Raw genomic sequence first — 18,079 nt, 5'->3', positions numbered from 1 at the left:
ATCATTTTATAAAACATTAATTGATTTAAATAAATTTCATACTATTCATTTTGCAACATTTCGAATTTTTTTTTTAATTTTTTACTTTAAAAAAAGTATTTTCTTTGTAAATATTGTATAATTAATTCAAATCAAGTTCGAAATCATGTTACAATTCGATATAAAATTTCTATATCACTTCTTTCTTAAGACTGCATATAATATGATAAATAACAACACTAACTTTTAATTAAATTCACTTAAATTTAAAAATTTAAGAATATTATGTACACATATACAATTAATGTACATTTATCTTTTCTTACTGTTTTAGTTAGCTATAATATTATATGCATACAGAATTGTGTTATATACTTCGTTGAACCCCGAATTGCATTCTATTATTTTCAGAAAATTGGAAAAAGAAAAAAACGTCTGGTTCTGATATTATGAATTATGAACTACTCCATACTTTTCATCTTAGTTCATGTCAATTACTTAATTAAATAATTCAATGTCGTGCACGATTAAAATGCATCTATTAAAAAAACTATAGAATATTCATTCTTTTGGGATGGAATGATAAATAGATCGCCAGCATGCTTTTAACACGAATGCACTTTTCATTTTTTAATCAAACTCAAATATTTGTCGTCATATTGTTATTCTACTCAAAATTTAATTTATTATTAAAATAAATACATTGTGAACAACTCAAAAATTGGCAGTAATATTAATATTCCACGGTGAATTGATATTCAAGTCTTCTTTGGTGGGCGCCTTTACAACATTATTTTTTAGAGTTAATTAGAAATAAACAAATTATAAAAATAGTTGTGATTCGCTTTATTTCCCCTGTCACCTGTAAAAAAAGAAAACTTTTTAAATGAAAGAAAATGTGAAAATAAAAGAAGGATAGAAAAAGAAAATTGGTCGGTTAAAATCAGACATGTCAAGGTAAATTCGGCTGAACTATTAATTTTACTACATGGTTTAATTGTGTCTAAATCATGGGAGGAACTTTTTATGTGATCAATAAATTAAAATTTTCAATAGATTTTTAGGTGAAAGAGGAAATATCAAAATACATAACATTAAAAGAAACAACACTAGCCTATTATTTTGTTTAATTTAGGAATTTTAAATTGCATTTACACAATCTACTGGAAAAATACTTCCTTCGTCCCAATAAATATGAAACATTTGATTTCTGGCACGAGATTTTATGCAGTGTTGTTTTATGAATTAATGAAGAGAGAGAAAAGTAGAAAGAATGATGTTTCCATTTTAAAAAATATTTCATTTTTAATAGGATAATAAACAAAAGACTACCTTTCTAATAGCACAGGGAAAGTAAATTACAATCGGGTACGTGACCAGCAGCATGAAGGGTACAAAAATCTTTCATTGGCTAATGCCTAATTGTATGAATGTATCTGTTTAAATATAAATATCTTTTAGATGATGTCCTATCATTTTGATGGAGACATAAATCCATAACAAATATTTTAATAAATAAAACACGTTAATACAAGTCAACTTAGTCGACGAAATTTAATTCCGTGGGAGCCGGAAAAATGACGTATTCGACAACGTTAGGTTTGACGTTATTGCACATTATTAATCCACTTGGTCGAGCACTCATAACAAAGACCAAACTCTGAGTTTTTTTTCTAAAAAATTTAATTTTTTAAATTATTTATTTCATATAAATTGTAATTACATAATTAACATACAAATTCATTAAAAAAATTTGTATGATTAAAATTTCTATAAATTATAATAATTAAAAACAAAAGTTGCATAGTTTAAATCTTAAAATACATAATTTAAATCCTTGAATATCATAATTAAAAATATGGAAAAACTAATCTAATGAATCCAATTGTTTCACCAAACTTATAAGAAGATACTAATGGTTCTCCTAGGGCTGTCAAAATGGATATCGGAAATTGGATACCCGATATCCAAACCCGAAATATCGGGTAATCGGATATCTGTACCCGATTTTTCGGGTTTCGGAATCAGGTTCGGGAATAAGATTTTTGGATTGTCGGATATCGGGTTATCCGATACCCGATCAGGTATACCCAAATTACCAGAATTTTTATAATTTTTTGTTTACAAATTTAATAAATTATGTATTTTTATTATTTAAAAAATCAAATGTACTCCCAAAATCCTTCACATTTAAGTCACATTTAAGGCTACTGTATGAATTGTGATGATGGATGTTATGACTTATGAATTTTTTATTTCTAAAAATTTGTAGTAATTTATTTATTTTAAACTCGAACTACTTCAAGTTTGTATCAAATTCAAACTACAAGTTTGTTTTACAAAAAGTTTGTAGTTAATTTTCTTAAAAAATAAATAAAATAAAAATCTACAATCGGGACTGGATACCTGAATTTTCGGGACTGGATACCCCGAGTCGGGTATCCGGGTGGGTACCCAAAATCATTTTTGGATCGGGTATTAGATTTTGAGAAATTCGGGATCGGGTACCCGAAATTTTTGAATTGGGTACCCGATTTGACAGGCCTAGTTCTCCCTCTGTTTCTTGTTCATTGGGGATTCATCTTGCGAATTATCTGTTGGTGACTAGTATTTTTCAAAAAACTAAAATCAATATTCAATTTTCAAGTTAAAAAATGTTGATTTTTTTGGCACATTTGCACTTCGGGCTCATGCTGCAAAATCATGGCACGGTGCATGGAAGGGCGAACTCGGCCCATGTGCCACTGGCAAGACTCGAGCCGTCACCCCCTTTGCTTCCACTTACGGGCATTTTGTGGGTGGCTCTAGGCCTCTGCATATGAGCCCGCACAGCACATGCTCTAATTAGCCAGTATTCTAAGAATAACATATCTTTAACAATGTATTTTGACGAATGAAAGGCAGTTAGGTTAGTAAAAAGTAAAATATTTAAAATTAATAAATTAAGAATTTGAATCATCTCGTGTGATTTATTACTAAAAAATTACTATTATGATAACAAATAATAAATTAAGAATTTGAATCATCTCGTGTGATTTATTACCAAAAGATTACTATTATGATAACAAAGGTGTAAAGTTATTTCACTTTCAGCCATAATATATTTCCATGCTGTTTTGTCTTTTGAAAGGCCCTTTTAACTTACAACCATATCACTAGCTTAAATGATGGTTGAGACAGGGGGACCTTGAAACAGCGCACTTGATATTTTATTTTCTAAAAGAATATTATCCTCCATTAATTCCATTTACAATTACTAATTAGTTAGTACATCGTCTATAAACATTAATTACGCTCTAGTTTTGATAACTTACTCCTTTAATAAGACTAATCTCATTTACCGAATTAATTTTACAATCACTTTTTTCTCTATTTTTTCTATATTTTTTTAAATTTTGCATTAAAACAAGGGAAATTGGTCTCTAAAACCATAAACTTTGTCTAAAATTTGGTATTTCCCATGAACTTTGAAATTGGTACATAATATCACGAACTTTGCATTTTGTTTGGTATTTCCCGAACTCACTCAAATAAGATATTTTCATCAAAATCTTATTTAACATAGGCAACCGTGATATGTTTTATAATATTTGAAATCACTTTTTAAGTTTATAACATGTAGCATAAAAAGTCACGTTGAAAACCACGTTGATTTAATTGTGTCAAGTATGATAAAAGCCTCGTAAGTTAGTAAAATATAGTAATAAACATGCCGTGGGAAATACCAAACAAAATGCAAAGTTCGTGATATTATATACCAATTTCAAAGTTCATGGGAAATACCAAATTTTAGGCAAAGTTCATGGTTAGAGACCAATTTCCCTTAAAACAATGTCGACTGTCAAGAATATTGATTATGGATGGATATTTTATTAAGTACTCCATCAAATATCCCGGAAAAAATCTAAAAAGGATTTATATTCTAATTTTTACTTTTTTAAGCTAAGAGAGAATTACACTCTGAAACACTATTTTTTGAGTAAAGTAATATATGCTCTTCAACTTGCTTTGTAAGAGTTTGGACATGTTTCACCTTAATTTTCTGATAATCTATTAACCATGAACCAATGTATAAGCTAAACCAAAAAAAATGAAAAAAAGGAAAAGAATACTTGAATATCCCCTTCATTCGATAGTTGATAGGGTTGTCCCAAGTTGATATTTTAGTGAGTGGATGATATAGATTATAGAATTGAGGCGTCTTCATTTAAATACTATTCCACATTGCAATGATCTGATTTTACCTATGAACGCAAGGTTTATTTTTTGGGTGGAACATTATTTCTTTATATATAACTCACATTAATATGTCTATTCTTTACATATACTCAGAATGGATCACCTAGACCTAATACATTAATTATATGCTAGCACATTTTTTTATTACGCCACTCTATAAAGGACATGTGGATTTCTATTTATGCAAAGTAAAACTATTTCCAATATCATATTTCTCCTACACTTTTTTTTTCTCTGTAATTTTCTTCCTTTTTTCTCTCTACAATTTTTAATCCAAATAATTATGTCAAAATTTTTTTTAATAAAATATTTAATTTTGTCAATTTTTTATTTATCCCAAAAATTTACTATAAAAGATTAAACTTTTACTTATTCCAATATGATTTGTCTCTTGCACTCTCTCTCTTTCCCCCCTAACCCTATTTGTAATCTAAATAATTGTGTTAATTTTTAGGAGTATTCAAAAAATAATCTGATCCAAATTTTAATCATCTCAAAATATTTATAATAAAGGGTCAGAATTTAATATTTTCCAAATTATATAAAAGGATCAACTTTCATTTATTTCTTGTATATTTTATTGAAATAATTTATTTTTTAAAATCACTAAAAGATGACAATTTATATACAAATACGATTAACTAAAATTTAACCAAAATTTATAATTCAAATAGCTCATATATTTTTACTCTCCCCATCCTTAAATAATAGGAAAACTTATACTCCCTGGGTCCGCCATTAGGAATCTCATTTCTTGGTGGCATGGGTTTAAGAAGTGTTAAGAAATATAGATGAAAAAAAGTCAGTGGAATATGCGTTCCACTTGTATATATTAGTTTTAAATGAAATGTGAGTGTAATGAGTTTGTGGAATGTGAGACTCTATTACCATTTATGGTAAAAGTGAACTGAGATTTCTATTCGTGGACGGACTAAAATGCAAAAACGAAACTTCTATTTGCGGACGGAAGGAGTATATGACATGGGTTAAAGTGCAATTTATAAAGTAAGAGAGATTGAAAAAAGTAATAAGAAAGAGTGAGGAAAAAGGTACTCCCTCCGTCCCGGCTAAGATGACACATTGCTTAGCCGGCACGGGTTTTAGGAGTTATTGGTTAAAGTGTTTAATTGGAGAGAGAGAAAGTGGGTGTAAGTATTAAAGTAGAGAGATAAAGAAAGATGGATATTTTAATAGGAGTGAGAAAAAGTGGTTGAGTGTATTAATTGGAGAGAGAAAGTTACCAAAAAAAGGAAATGTGTCATCTTAGTTGGGACAAACTAAAAAGAAAAACGTGTCATCTTAAGCGGGATGGTGGGAGTAGTAGATTGTGAGGTCCACGTTATTAGTGGTGTGTAATTGGTTAAAAACTTTTTATATTTAGACTTTGTCTAATTTTGGGGAACGACCAAAAATGGTAAAACTAGTCTATTTTTTTAGGACAAGTGGAGTATAAAATGGTACTCTATAAATTTTACTATATGATTTCTATAGAAAAAAAACAATTGCAAAATTTCAATTATTGAATAAGTTATGCATTATGAAGTTTGTAATAAAAATATCTATTGCAAAGTTTAACTTATCGAATAAATCTTGCATTATAATGTTTGTTATTTTAGTTATATTTTATATATCGACATCTTTTGGCGATTTTAAATCAATTTGTTTCAATAAAAATATATAAATTTTTTAATCCTTTTATATGTTTTGGAATGGTAAAGTTATCTTCTTTTATATAAATTTTTGGAATAAAATAAAATATGATTCAATTAATTTTTTTTTTGAAAAAATTAACATAATTATTTAGATTAAAAATAGTAAAGGTATATGATAAGGCTAATTTCATGCATCGGTTATATGGTGAAAAGCGTTACATTTTGCTGGGTCTAACACGTTTCCTAAGCCAGGTGTGTGATAGAATCGCTAGATCGAGGGAATGTTGAAGGAAACAATCTAGCGAAATAATAAAGTGAAATGAGCAGACTTAAAAGGAAAAGAAGGCGTTACGGAAGAGTCAGTAGCTGAGGGCAACAAAGTCTATCTATACCTCGCTGGGCCCCACTCCAACGCCTATAAATAGAAGAGCATGCAACACACAAATTATCACTCTATCACTTTTTTTTCGCTCACTCTTAGCTCATACACACACAACACACACTTGGGAATGGGAGATCTGGGGTAGTTTGGGTCACGAAGGGGTTCATTTCTTCAGAAGTTTCAGTTGCAACACCGTCCGCGTGTGGGCGAAGATACAATCTCTTTAAATTTCAGTTGTTTTTGCACTTTTGCGGTCGAACTTCACTTTTGGGAGTCGACTTGGCTGTTGATGTTACTTGTTATCCTTTCGTTTCTGTTGGTTTGCGTTTATTTGTGATATTTCAAGTTGATTTACGTAGATCTTGCTGCTGAGAGTTTATTTTAACAAGTTTTATGTCGATCTCTGTTTTTATTTTGATGTTGTGGTACTCGATCTGAGAATTTGGTGATAGATCTGTGGTTTGTTGATTTATTGGAGGTTGTCGTTAAAATCTGAAGTTATGAAATGTTTCTGTTGGTTGGAGTTTGTGTCGGACGCTTGGATCCGGAGTGGATTTAGCGTCTGAGGTTGGATCCAAAGTGAGAAAGGGGAGTTGTTGGATGGATTTGAGTTTTCCGCTTATTTCCTGTTTTACTTCGTCAAGCATCTCTGGATCTGTTTAGTTCTTGTTGTTATGCATCAAATTGGTTTAGATTTAGTTTGCTCTGCTCTGATTTCGTTCATGTTGTTTTTCTTATGAGTTTTTACGCAATTTGGTTGAAGAAGATGATGTCGCTGATAGTTAGTACCAGAGTTAGTTATTCTGCCAGCTTTTCGCCCATACTCTGCTTTTTCAGTCATGGTCCCCACAGTCAGTTTGTTTCCCGAGTCTAGGTAATTAGAGTTTTTTTTTTCTAGATCTAGTGATTGTGTGGTTATTTTTCCTTGCATAGTTTTCTTTGTTGCTTCGCCTAGGTCTAGTTGTTAGCGTAGCCGTTTTAAAATTCCCAAGTCAAGTTTATTTTTTCCTCAACCCAAGAAAAATGCGTGGCAGCAGCCAACCCCAAAAACAAGCCCAAATCCTTGAACACGATTATTACGCATCCATCTCTGTGGGATCGATCCCTACTTCCCTATACTAGGTTTAGTAAAGTGGTTGAGGGTTTTTGAAAGAGTGCTCTGTGTGTCCGACGACCAGGATTTCCTACAACCAACGAGTTCCTAGACCGTGTGATCTAGTGGATTTACTAGACCAAAGGAACCTGTTTATTTCCTTCTGTGCGCATCGAGAAACAAAATCCGACTTTCAGTATAATAAGAGAGAAAAAGGAGAAAAAAAGGGTAGGAGATGTATGATATTGAAATAGCTTTACTTTACAAAAATAAAGATCAACATGTCCACTTTATAGTGGTGTATTAGGAAATGTAGCATAAAATATATTATGTGATCTCTTTCGGCAAATCGAATAGTGTTCACTTTATGACAATATAATGAGGATTTCGTAATTTTATGACAATAGCAATTAATGTTTTTAAAAGAGGATCAAATCAGATGGTTCGGTCCAAACCGGCACATTTTTTAGCCCAGATATAAAACCGTGAGTGATAGTTTCATGAGTCGCTTATCCTTCCATATTTTTTTAAAAATATATTGGTCATAAAGACTAATGGATCATGGATGGCATGACGCCGGGAGTGGTCAAACCGTCGATTTCAATTTGTTGGCAGCCTCCTTTGATTGATACTCGTAAATTAAATACATATGTATCTTTGCAAGCGGGATCAGGACATGCCTTGGGGGAGGCCTTATCCAAGACGAGTCAGGCGATTCAATTTCTAGTTTTGTGGTTATAATGTTGTGGTGGTTCTATTTTGACGGCATGAGATATGGTTCATATTTAGGAATTTGATATCTTGGTCGATAAACACTTGCATTGAGAAGGCAATTTTGTTGTTGACTTTTTGTCGCATTATGCATATAGCTTTCGGAGAGGAGTTCATTAAGAGAATTCATCTTCAAATATTAATATTTTATTATTGCATGATAGATTTAGAATTGCTAATATTCATTAGTTATTTTTGCTTCTGGGCTTGTGACGCTTTTATTGCCAAAAAAATTATTCTTCATAATCCTACAAGATCAAACTCTTCAAATGTAGAGTGTTTATTTGATACGAAGACTGTTTATTTGATCAAACACTTTAAATCCCTGTTCTTATTAAATATATAGAAGATCTGAATGTACCTTTTGCAATTTATAATAATTAATTATATAGAAGACACTGATCCTTTGCAATTTGCCTTTGAAATATAAGAAATTGAGTGTACAGTCAAATGTAAAAAGGACTACCAATATCAATTTCATATTATCATTTTTAACCAATTAATATCTGAATTGTAGTACTTTCAAGTACGAAAAATAAATTTTGACAATTCAAATGTTTGAGTAATAGTTGCTAATATAAAATTTGCACATGAAATCCTTTTTGCCAGACACATTATTTCCTTGCTAGGGTTGTTCATGCTATATTCTTTCACGTGCAATGCAATCTATACAAATGATATTCATATTGGTTGGCCACTTAGGGCTAAAAATATCATCGTAATATCAATAACATAATTTTTTTAACATAAAAAATTATATGGAAAAAAGATTTTGATTCACTATTAATGTCATCAGAATCCAGACGACTGTTGCTGAAGGATCTTCGTGAATAAATTACAGATTATGACAATAAATGGAAATATCCAAAGTTTACATCATATTAACCGATAGAATCCATGTTCCTATTACTAAATAGGGGAATAACTAAATGCGAAATAATTTTCTTACTTTGCCCTAATACACATTACTAGCTAATACTGTATTGCGTATTTAATACTATCTTGTTTCATTTATTTATTTTGCTAAATTATTGTTTCATTTATTTATTTTGCTAAATTATTGTTTCATTTATTTATTTTGCTAAATTATTGTTTCATTTATTTATTTTGCTAAATTTTTGTTTCATTTACCAATCTGTAACTTAAAATAGTACGACATCATTATTAATTTAATTATTTTACTATATCTAATTTACTTCTAGTAACATAAAAATTAAAATAATTATTGGCGTACACCACTGCAAATACTTATATTTAAGACAACAGATTCGAATATGATAATTAAATGCCTCATTCTAAAGTTTGAGCACATAAATCTAGTGATGGACTCCTAATGATGGTAAGTGATTCTTTCGTCATAATCTAAACTAATATATATAGACTGTTTCACACAACTAATACTTACACAACAAACGACAATTTATATTCACTTGAGAAATTCTGATTTTGGTGAGGTCTATTTTTCAGTTTATATTACTAACAACTAAAAATTACATGTAGTAACATGTTCTTAAACTTCTTTTTTTCTACTTCCTTTTTTTCTTATTTTACTGTGTCCAATGGCAGCTGCGACGAGAAATGGAAGCATCAAATGGCACGGGAAGTGGATCGGGCGATGAAGGAAGCAGTGATACTCGGAAGGGGAAGAGGCAATACCATCGCCACTCGACAGAGCAAGTGCAGCAGCTCGAATCGTAATAATTCACTTTTATTTCAACTCAGCATGTTCAATTCTTCTAATAGTGTCAATAAACATCACTCATAGTCCATCGATGCAATCTCATAGTGCAAGCTTATGCCCCTTTAGATTTTTAGTTTATATTGATTTTTATCTTAAATTTACCTAAATTAACATGTTACTCTAGGTAAAAAACATCTTTATTTTGAGAACCTTTTCCAGCATATTCTGCAATGCCTTGTTAATTATTCGTTAGTTTGTATTATTATGATTAACACTAATTAAAATTTATTTATTTTGATTAGTTTTTTCAAGGAACATCCACATCCTGATGAGAATCAAAGACTACAATTAAGCAGGGAATTGGGCCTTGACTCTAAGCAGATCAAGTTCTGGTTCCAAAACAAGAGAAGTCAAAAAAAGGTGATTTCTCATTTCTCTACCAAAAAATCATCATCTCAAATTTAAAAAGTTTATCAATCATTTTATTCTTCGTCCGCCCCTGCTTCAGGCTCAAAACGAAAGAACAGACAACAACACCCTACGAGCCGAAAACGAGAGAATACGATGCGAGAACATGGCGATGAGAGAGGCTCTGAAAAACATAATCTGCCCTTCGTGTCGCGACCCCCTCCTTCACAACAATAATGACAACGACAAACAAAATGGCTTGCTCAAACTTAAAAACGAAAACATGAGATTGAGACAACAGGCCTCTCATGCTTACCAAGTAAGCTTTCCTCTCTCTATATCTATCTTATAAATTTTGGAGTTATCTGATCTAAAATGACCTAAAACATCTGTTTTTATCATGTTCTGTTTTATCTATCTTTTCTGCTAAACGACCCCTCTAACGCGTAAAATTGTTCAGCATGAAAGAACAATGAGCTTCGTCACCAACGCGGGAAAGCCAGCGGCTAACAGCAATGGAATGGACAGTTTTACGAGCACGACCCTTGATGGCGACCGGAATTGGGAGAATCCAACGTCAGATTTTTGCATGAGCGGGATGCAAGAGACGGATAGAGCTATGATCTTGGAGGCGGCCTCGGCCGCCATGGATGAGCTCATTGAGCTTCTACGCGTCGAAGATCCCCTGTGGATTAGCTCTGCTAACGACGGGAGATCCACGTTGCATCGCGATAGCTACGATAAACATTTCCCTAAGCCCAACCACTTCAAATCCGCCGCGGCCAGGATAGAGTCATCCAAGGAATCCGGGGAGGTGGCCATGCCGGCGACTACTCTGCTTGAAGCTTTTCTCGATCCGGTGAAGTGGAAAGACATGTTTCCGAGCATTGTAACAAAGGCAAGAACCATCCAAGTTCTTGACACTGGAGTCTCCTTCAACGGGTGTCTACATTTGGTAAGTTGCTTATATATTGCTTCCAACTTTTACTTATTTTCCGATGTGGGATATGGTTTGCAACCCTGCACTTCGCGTTAAAACCTTCCATTTTCTTACAATTACATTTAATGACATACTACTATACTACAGATGTACGAGAAAACGCACATTTTGTCGCCTTTAGTGGCGCCACGGGAGTTCTTCTTCATCCGACACTGCAGACAGATGAACACGAACACTTGGGCCGTCGTGGATGTATCGTACGACGTCTTCAGAGATTCTTCCCCTTCTCGGTGCTGGAAGCTTCCATCGGGATGCATCATCAAGGACAAGGGCAACGGGAAAACAGAGGTGGCATGGGTGGAGCACGTACAAGTGGACGACAAATCGCTAACGCACCGTCTCTACAGAGACTTGGTATGCGGCTGCCATGCGTACGGAGCCAAGAGATGGATCGTTACGCTGCAGAGGATGTGCGAGAGAGCTATGCTCGCACTGGGGCCGACCACTGGGCCCACACACCAACTCGAAGGAGGTATGTCTGTATAAAATAGTGTATATGAGTAATAAATGACGCGACATTTAAATTTCTGTTCATTTATCAATATAAAAAAAAGTAGTAATAAGTGAGTTGTTGCAGTTATTGAGTCGGCGGAAGGTCGGAGGAATGTGATGAAGCTGTCGCAGAGAATGGTGAGGAATTTCTGCGAGGTGTTGAACATGTCGGATAGACTCGATTTCCCACATCTGTCGGAACTGTACAATAGCGGAGTTCGTGTTTCGCTCAGGAAGAGCGACGGATTAGGACAGCCTCCAGGCTTGATTGTCAGTGCAGCTACCTCTCTCTGGCTTCCATTTCGCCTCGCCCATCTCTTTAAATTCTTCACCGATGAGGACAAAAGGGCTCAGGTATGCACACCCGAACTCACATCACATCAGTATGATATTGTCTCATACTAATGAAATATTGTTGCACTCTTATATTGCTTGCACGTTTTCTAATTCTCTAATGTGTGATGGTTTGGACAATGCGCGCAGTGGGATATTTTGTCGAGTGGGAATCCTGTCAATTCAATTGCTCGCATATCAACAGGCGAAAACTCGGGAAACTGCGTCTCTATTATCCAGGTTATTTCATTTAATATAACATGTACGGCCTGTTTGATAAGTTGGTAAAGCCTAGCTATAGAAATTAATAATAATATAGTTGTTGTGCAGCCATTTGTGCCAAAAGAGAACATGTTGATGCTACAAGAAAGCAGCATCGACTCGTTAGGAGGAAGCATAATATACGCCCCGGTGGAGCTCACGGCAGTGAGCTCTGTGGTGGACGGCGAAGACATAATGACAATACCGATCCTGCCCTCAGGATACGTGATCTCTGGGGATGGGCGCAGGGGGGTCGAGGGCTCGAAAAGAAGCTGTGGTTCACTGCTCACCGTTGCTTTTCAGATGCTAGTGTGTAGTGACTCGGTTTCGAAGCAGCTCAACATGGAGTCTGTCGCCACTCTTCATAGCCTTATAAGCTCCACTGTTCAGAAGATTAAACAGGCTCTGCATTGTCCTGACTTAGATTAATTCAAGTTAACGCTACTTTCCAATTTGGTTTTTATCTTCACTTTATCAAATGTACCATAATTAGTATGTTAATTCTAAAAGCTCGATGTATTTCATAGTCTAAAAACTTTTGACCAATTAAATTATTCTCACATCTCATTAGATTAATTCAATTTAATGCTACTTTCCAATTTGGTTTTTGTCTTCACTTTCTCAAATCATTGTACCAAAATTAATATGTTTAATACAAAAAGCTCACCGTATTCCATCCCCTATATATATTGGGTTACAAGTGAGGAAAGTTGGAAGGTTTATATTATTCATGTTCAATCTAATTAGTTTGAGGTCATTTGAATCCGTGCGATTTTGATCCAAAATGAACAATATCAAAACTAATGTTGCAGTCGACGATCCTAACAAGTGATATTAGAACCCAGATGACTTTGGGTCGGGCTTGGATGAGCCCCGGTTAGGGTCAGGTTTTGGGAGTGACTCAAAACAAATTTGTACGGGTTTGACCCAAAGCGGAAAATATCAAAACTAATGTTGCAGTCGGCGATCGTATCATCTCATTTTCAGCTAAAATATGTTACTTATATGCCAACCGATTCAAACATGCTACCCACAACATAAATATGTACTCCCCATGTCCCACAATAAGAGTCTTATTTTGTCATTTCAGTCCGTCCCACAGTAAAAGTCTTATTTCACTTTGACCGTAAATAGTAAGTAGGCCTCACATTCCATCAACTTATTTCACTCATGTTTTATCATAAAACTAATATATATATAAGACTCATATTCCAATTACTCATTTCAATCCATTTTTCTTTACATTTCTTAGAACACATACCTAAACCAAAATAAGACTCCTATTGTGTGATGGAGGGAGTATCACCCTAAATAATTGAGTTAATGTGTATAATCACAACTCGTCCATGTGTTTAAAACGAGATGGTTGAGATAATTGTCAAAATCTTCATTTTTCCTGGTTTAAATTTCAGATTTTAAAAAATGTGGGAGAAACCAGGATTGACCATCTATCATGATTTATTTGTAATTTGTAATTTTCTTTAATTGTTGTTAATTTGCTAGGGACTTTTTAAAATTTCATCCAGTAAATTGGAAAAATACGCAGTAATTTTTAATTGACCTGTCATATTACCACTCTTTTTTTTCATTTTTTATTGTGGATTTTTTTCAACAATGCTAAGTCTTATTTTAGTTTGACGTGCATGCATGTCCATAGAAAACATACATATATTTCACATTTACATTTCGTGTCTCTTCATTGATTATATGTCCTCACAAACCTATGGTTCAAATGTGCTAGTTTAAATCATACAAAAATAATTGTTGTCACTTAATCTTAACTCAAAAATTATGTGCAGATTTATGAATTGGCACAAAAACTACTAAAAAATGATTCATGATAAAATAAAACAAAACAAAGAGTAACTAATAATTGTACTCAAGAAAGTGGAAGAATCAAGAATGACTAGGAAGTAAAAAATACATGGAGCAATCAAGATTACTCCATTTTAATGCATTCCAATCAAAACAAACCTTTATAATGTTGATTAAAAAATAAAAAAAATGCAGGGTATTTCACGAGAATTAGGCATTCATTATTATACTGAAATGAAATAGTTTCACGTTCAAAATAAAATTGCTCCAAACAATAATTGGGGGGTATACTAATTTGCATAGTAGTTCTAGTTATAAAAATAAATCCCATTTGAGTAATAGTAAAACGACATTTTACTTCTTTCGTAGGGTAGTAGTATTATGCATAGCTGGAATTGATGGAAACTCTTCCTTCTTCAAACTTCATCTGAGAAAGAAAAGAGAAAGAACACCGTCTCTTCTCTTCTCCCCCTCTTCTTCTTCTTCATCAAGATCCCGCATACTTCTGAGGTAGGTCGATGTGTAGCTACCTGCATATTTGAAATCTATGTTCTGTTTTTTTGTGTGTGTCTTCTTCTTTACATATTATGCTCAGATTTTTCCATCTTGCATCGACATTATGCATATCTTCACTGGCTTAAATATTGAATTTTGATGTGAATTTAAATATCCTTCCTCGTTTGATTGTATTGAAACAAATGGATGATTGTAGCTTTTATCCATGCTATTCCTTGTGTTTGGTTGATATGAAAATATGAATAGAGAGGAAATATAGGGAAGAAGAAGTTTCACTTAATTTTTTTTATTTTTTTATTTAGAGAGACACATGTGAAGAAGATATACTATATCAGGTTCCTATAATGATAATGGACAGTGGTGTCATTTGATACATCTTTGGAGGATAATAATGTCATTTTGATTCTACATCTCCTTTTAATCTATGCTATCAAACATAAAGAGAGAAATTAGCTAGAGTATTTTGTAGTATCAAAAACCAGTGATAGATTATAATTTGTATCTTAATTTGAAGGAAACAGCACTCCACTGGCCTGTGAATCAAACGAGTATAGATCGGTAAACTTGACTTAGACAATTTATGCAGCTGGGATTGGGTAATTTTGTTATCCTTGAATTTTGGAAAAGACATTGGATCATGTTGTAATAATTATAAAATTTGGGCTTAGCTAATAGCCCATATCTTCATTTAAATAAGCTGAAGTGAACCTAGCCCAAAAAACTATTGAGGCCTAAAGTTATTTTTTGTTGTCCAGTTGCAAGGAAATGGATATAGTTCGAATCATCAACGTATTCCTCGCTAGGATCATCAACTTATTCCGCAACTCAACTCCCTCAACTCCAATTCCAAAGGTACATTCCTAGTCCTACCTCTCAAAAATGTTGATCATCGTTTACTTTAAATGGAATACTAACTTTTGGAATACTGTTTATTTAGGATGAAGCTGGCACTGGAAGCAGAGTCAAGATATCTCCGGAGGTTTCCGAAGCATTGTCACGTAAGAGACCGGTGGTTGCTATTGAATCGGCAATGCTTTCTAATGGTACGTATGGCGATGAATTACTTGTTTCTCGTAAATGGATGTCATTCACCCTCACCCTTGTTCATATCTTGTTCGTAGGACTTCCATATCCTCAGAATTTGCTGGCAGTTAAAGAGTTGGAAGCCATAGTTAGAAGGAATGGAGCTGTACCTGCCGTTGTTGCTATTTTGGATGGTGTGCCTTGCATAGGTAATTTGTTTTCTTTTTCTTTTTTTCTCTTTTAGCTTGCATGCATTTAAAAAGTTTTTATTAAGTAACTGACAGATTTTATAATTTTTGTAATTTGAATTCTATAGATGTTAATATATCATATTTACATCACTGTATTGTAGTGTATTATCATCTCATCTATGTGGTGGTATGTCAAGAGTTTTTATTAAGGAATTGCAGAGTTTTATGATTTTTGTAATTTGAATTATAGTAGATGTTAACATACCATATTTTCATCTCTGTATTGTAGTATATCATCATCTTCCTAGCGACGTGTAGTCAGGCATAATGTGTTTATCCACTCTTTCATTTATGAACCAAGTTTCTATCAATCAGCTAAATGGTTGTTATTTAGACATCTAAGTATTATTCTCTATCCTTCCATGAAATCTCTTTTTTCTTTTAACCTATTATTTTCTGGTAATCCGTTGTCATTGTGTTTCTTAAATGAGATAGAACATAAATAATAGGAAATGACTAATGCATTGCGTCATATTACTAATAGGTTTATCTGAAGAGGAACTTAAAGGGCTCGCATATGTAGATGCTCAAACGACCGCATGTAGGGACATTGCACACGTTGTGAGTATTTAATTAAGTTTTTTTGTTACATAAATAACAATTGTAGAAATAGATTCTTAATATGCGATTATGAGTTGAACTGTTGGCATCTTTTTCAGATAGCCAAGAGAGAAAGAGGTGGCACTAGTGTTTCAGCCACAATGTTTTTGGCTAACATGGTACTTCAAATTGTGAATATTTGTTTTCTTCTTCCAAAAATTGATATAGATTGAAAACTGTATATATATATGGTTATTGTGCAGGTGGGGACCCCTATTGTTGTGAATTGTGGGATTAGCAGTAAGTTGTTTATGTTATGATTAGAATTACATTGAAATAGTGGATTAGTAGTACTTGGTTTTACTTTAGTTGAGTTGACAACATCGGTCATATGTATTTTCTACAGATATTCCTTCCGATCTGACGGAGTTGGGAAGGACATCAGTTGCTGTTGTTTCTACTGGTGCAATCTTAGCAGATGATACTCCTAGGATGTTGGTGAAACATCCTGGATTTTAGAACCATAATTTTTGAGCCCTAAAATTTATTGTTGATGACGTGGCATCGAGAATGCTTTTATTTCATGAGTTGATATGGTCGAATTAAGTTTAGGGTTTGTGTGAAAGTTTGAAAAGTCAAACTATTTGACTTAATGATGTGGCATGTGATTTATTTATTTGTGTGATTTATGTGGCAATTTAATTGTTTATGGGTGAGTGAGAATATTAGAGAAAATTTCCATAAATACTTATCACCCTAATTCTTGAAATTTTCGAACCCTAGACCCCTTGGAGGAAGAATTTCTATTTTTTCGGAATTTATTTAATCCTTGGGATATTTATCCAAATTAAATTCCAAGAGCCAATTATTTCCTTGTTTAGAGATGTAAAAATCAAGCCCCCTTGTTTTTCTAGTGATTTTCGAAAATCACTTAATTATGGGAATGAAAGAATTATTTTATTTAATCCCTTGTTTGATTCCTTTCCATACCTAGAATTTAATTATTCTACAAAATCTTTCCATACTTCAAGAGATCTTGCCTTACTTTATTTTAGTCAATATTCAAGAAATCCATGCCTTATTTAAAGGGCATAGAAATCGGCCCCTACCTTGTTTCATGGAGGATTTTCCTTATTTTTATTTTGCTCCATGATATTTTATTCTATATGGAAAAATACCAAAAACAAAACCATGGCTAATTACCTAGCCTAATTTTCGAAAATTAGGAGATATTGCCATCTTCTATTTTTGTTAATTCTTCTTCCCTACTTCACAATATTATTTCATTTATTTATTTAATTGGGAGAATGAGATCTTACCAAATATTCTATTCTTATTACCTAAAGATCTCATTGGACTCTATAAATAAAACCAAAACCCCAACCCTAGCCCCCATATTTTCGGCCCCCTCACCCCCATTCACTCTCTCAATTTTCTTCCACTTCACTCCATAAATCCTTCATCTTTTGAGAAGAAATCGAAGTTTAATCCGAGGATATTGAAGAACCAAGTCTCTACTTTATTTCTACCGATTGATTTTCTCTAAAAAGGTATTTTTGCTTAAGAGTTATGTTGTCCTTCTTCTACCCCTTCTTTTCTTTTTCTTCCAACCGATTTAATCGGTGTTCTTGAACCTTCATGCA

At 33.2% G+C, this 18,079-nt stretch overlaps 2 protein-coding genes across 2 annotated transcripts; both read left to right on the top strand.

Annotated features, from left to right (window-relative positions):
* Positions 1-9,694: 9,694 nt before the first annotated feature.
* Positions 9,695-12,720, top strand: LOC125196477 (homeobox-leucine zipper protein ROC8-like). The gene is made up of 8 exons (XM_048095044.1): positions 9,695-9,810; positions 10,100-10,217; positions 10,306-10,524; positions 10,666-11,160; positions 11,293-11,677; positions 11,783-12,051; positions 12,181-12,270; positions 12,361-12,720. Exons 1-8 carry the CDS (start codon positions 9,695-9,697, stop codon positions 12,718-12,720), a joined length of 2,052 nt encoding a protein of 683 aa, XP_047951001.1.
* Positions 12,721-15,387: 2,667 nt separating this feature from the next.
* On the top strand, positions 15,388-16,955 carry LOC125187116 (pseudouridine-5'-phosphate glycosidase-like). Its single transcript, XM_048083641.1, has 6 exons — positions 15,388-15,474; positions 15,560-15,854; positions 16,381-16,457; positions 16,556-16,615; positions 16,700-16,736; positions 16,843-16,955. Exons 1-6 carry the CDS (start codon positions 15,388-15,390, stop codon positions 16,953-16,955), a joined length of 669 nt encoding a protein of 222 aa, XP_047939598.1.
* Positions 16,956-18,079: the final 1,124 nt, after the last annotated feature.

Source organism: Salvia hispanica, chromosome 1 (genome assembly GCF_023119035.1).
Source record: "Salvia hispanica cultivar TCC Black 2014 chromosome 1, UniMelb_Shisp_WGS_1.0, whole genome shotgun sequence".
Taxonomy (NCBI): Eukaryota; Viridiplantae; Streptophyta; class Magnoliopsida; order Lamiales; family Lamiaceae; genus Salvia; species Salvia hispanica.
Note: the sequence above shows the minus strand (reverse complement) of the source record. Positions and strands in the feature narration are given on the sequence as shown.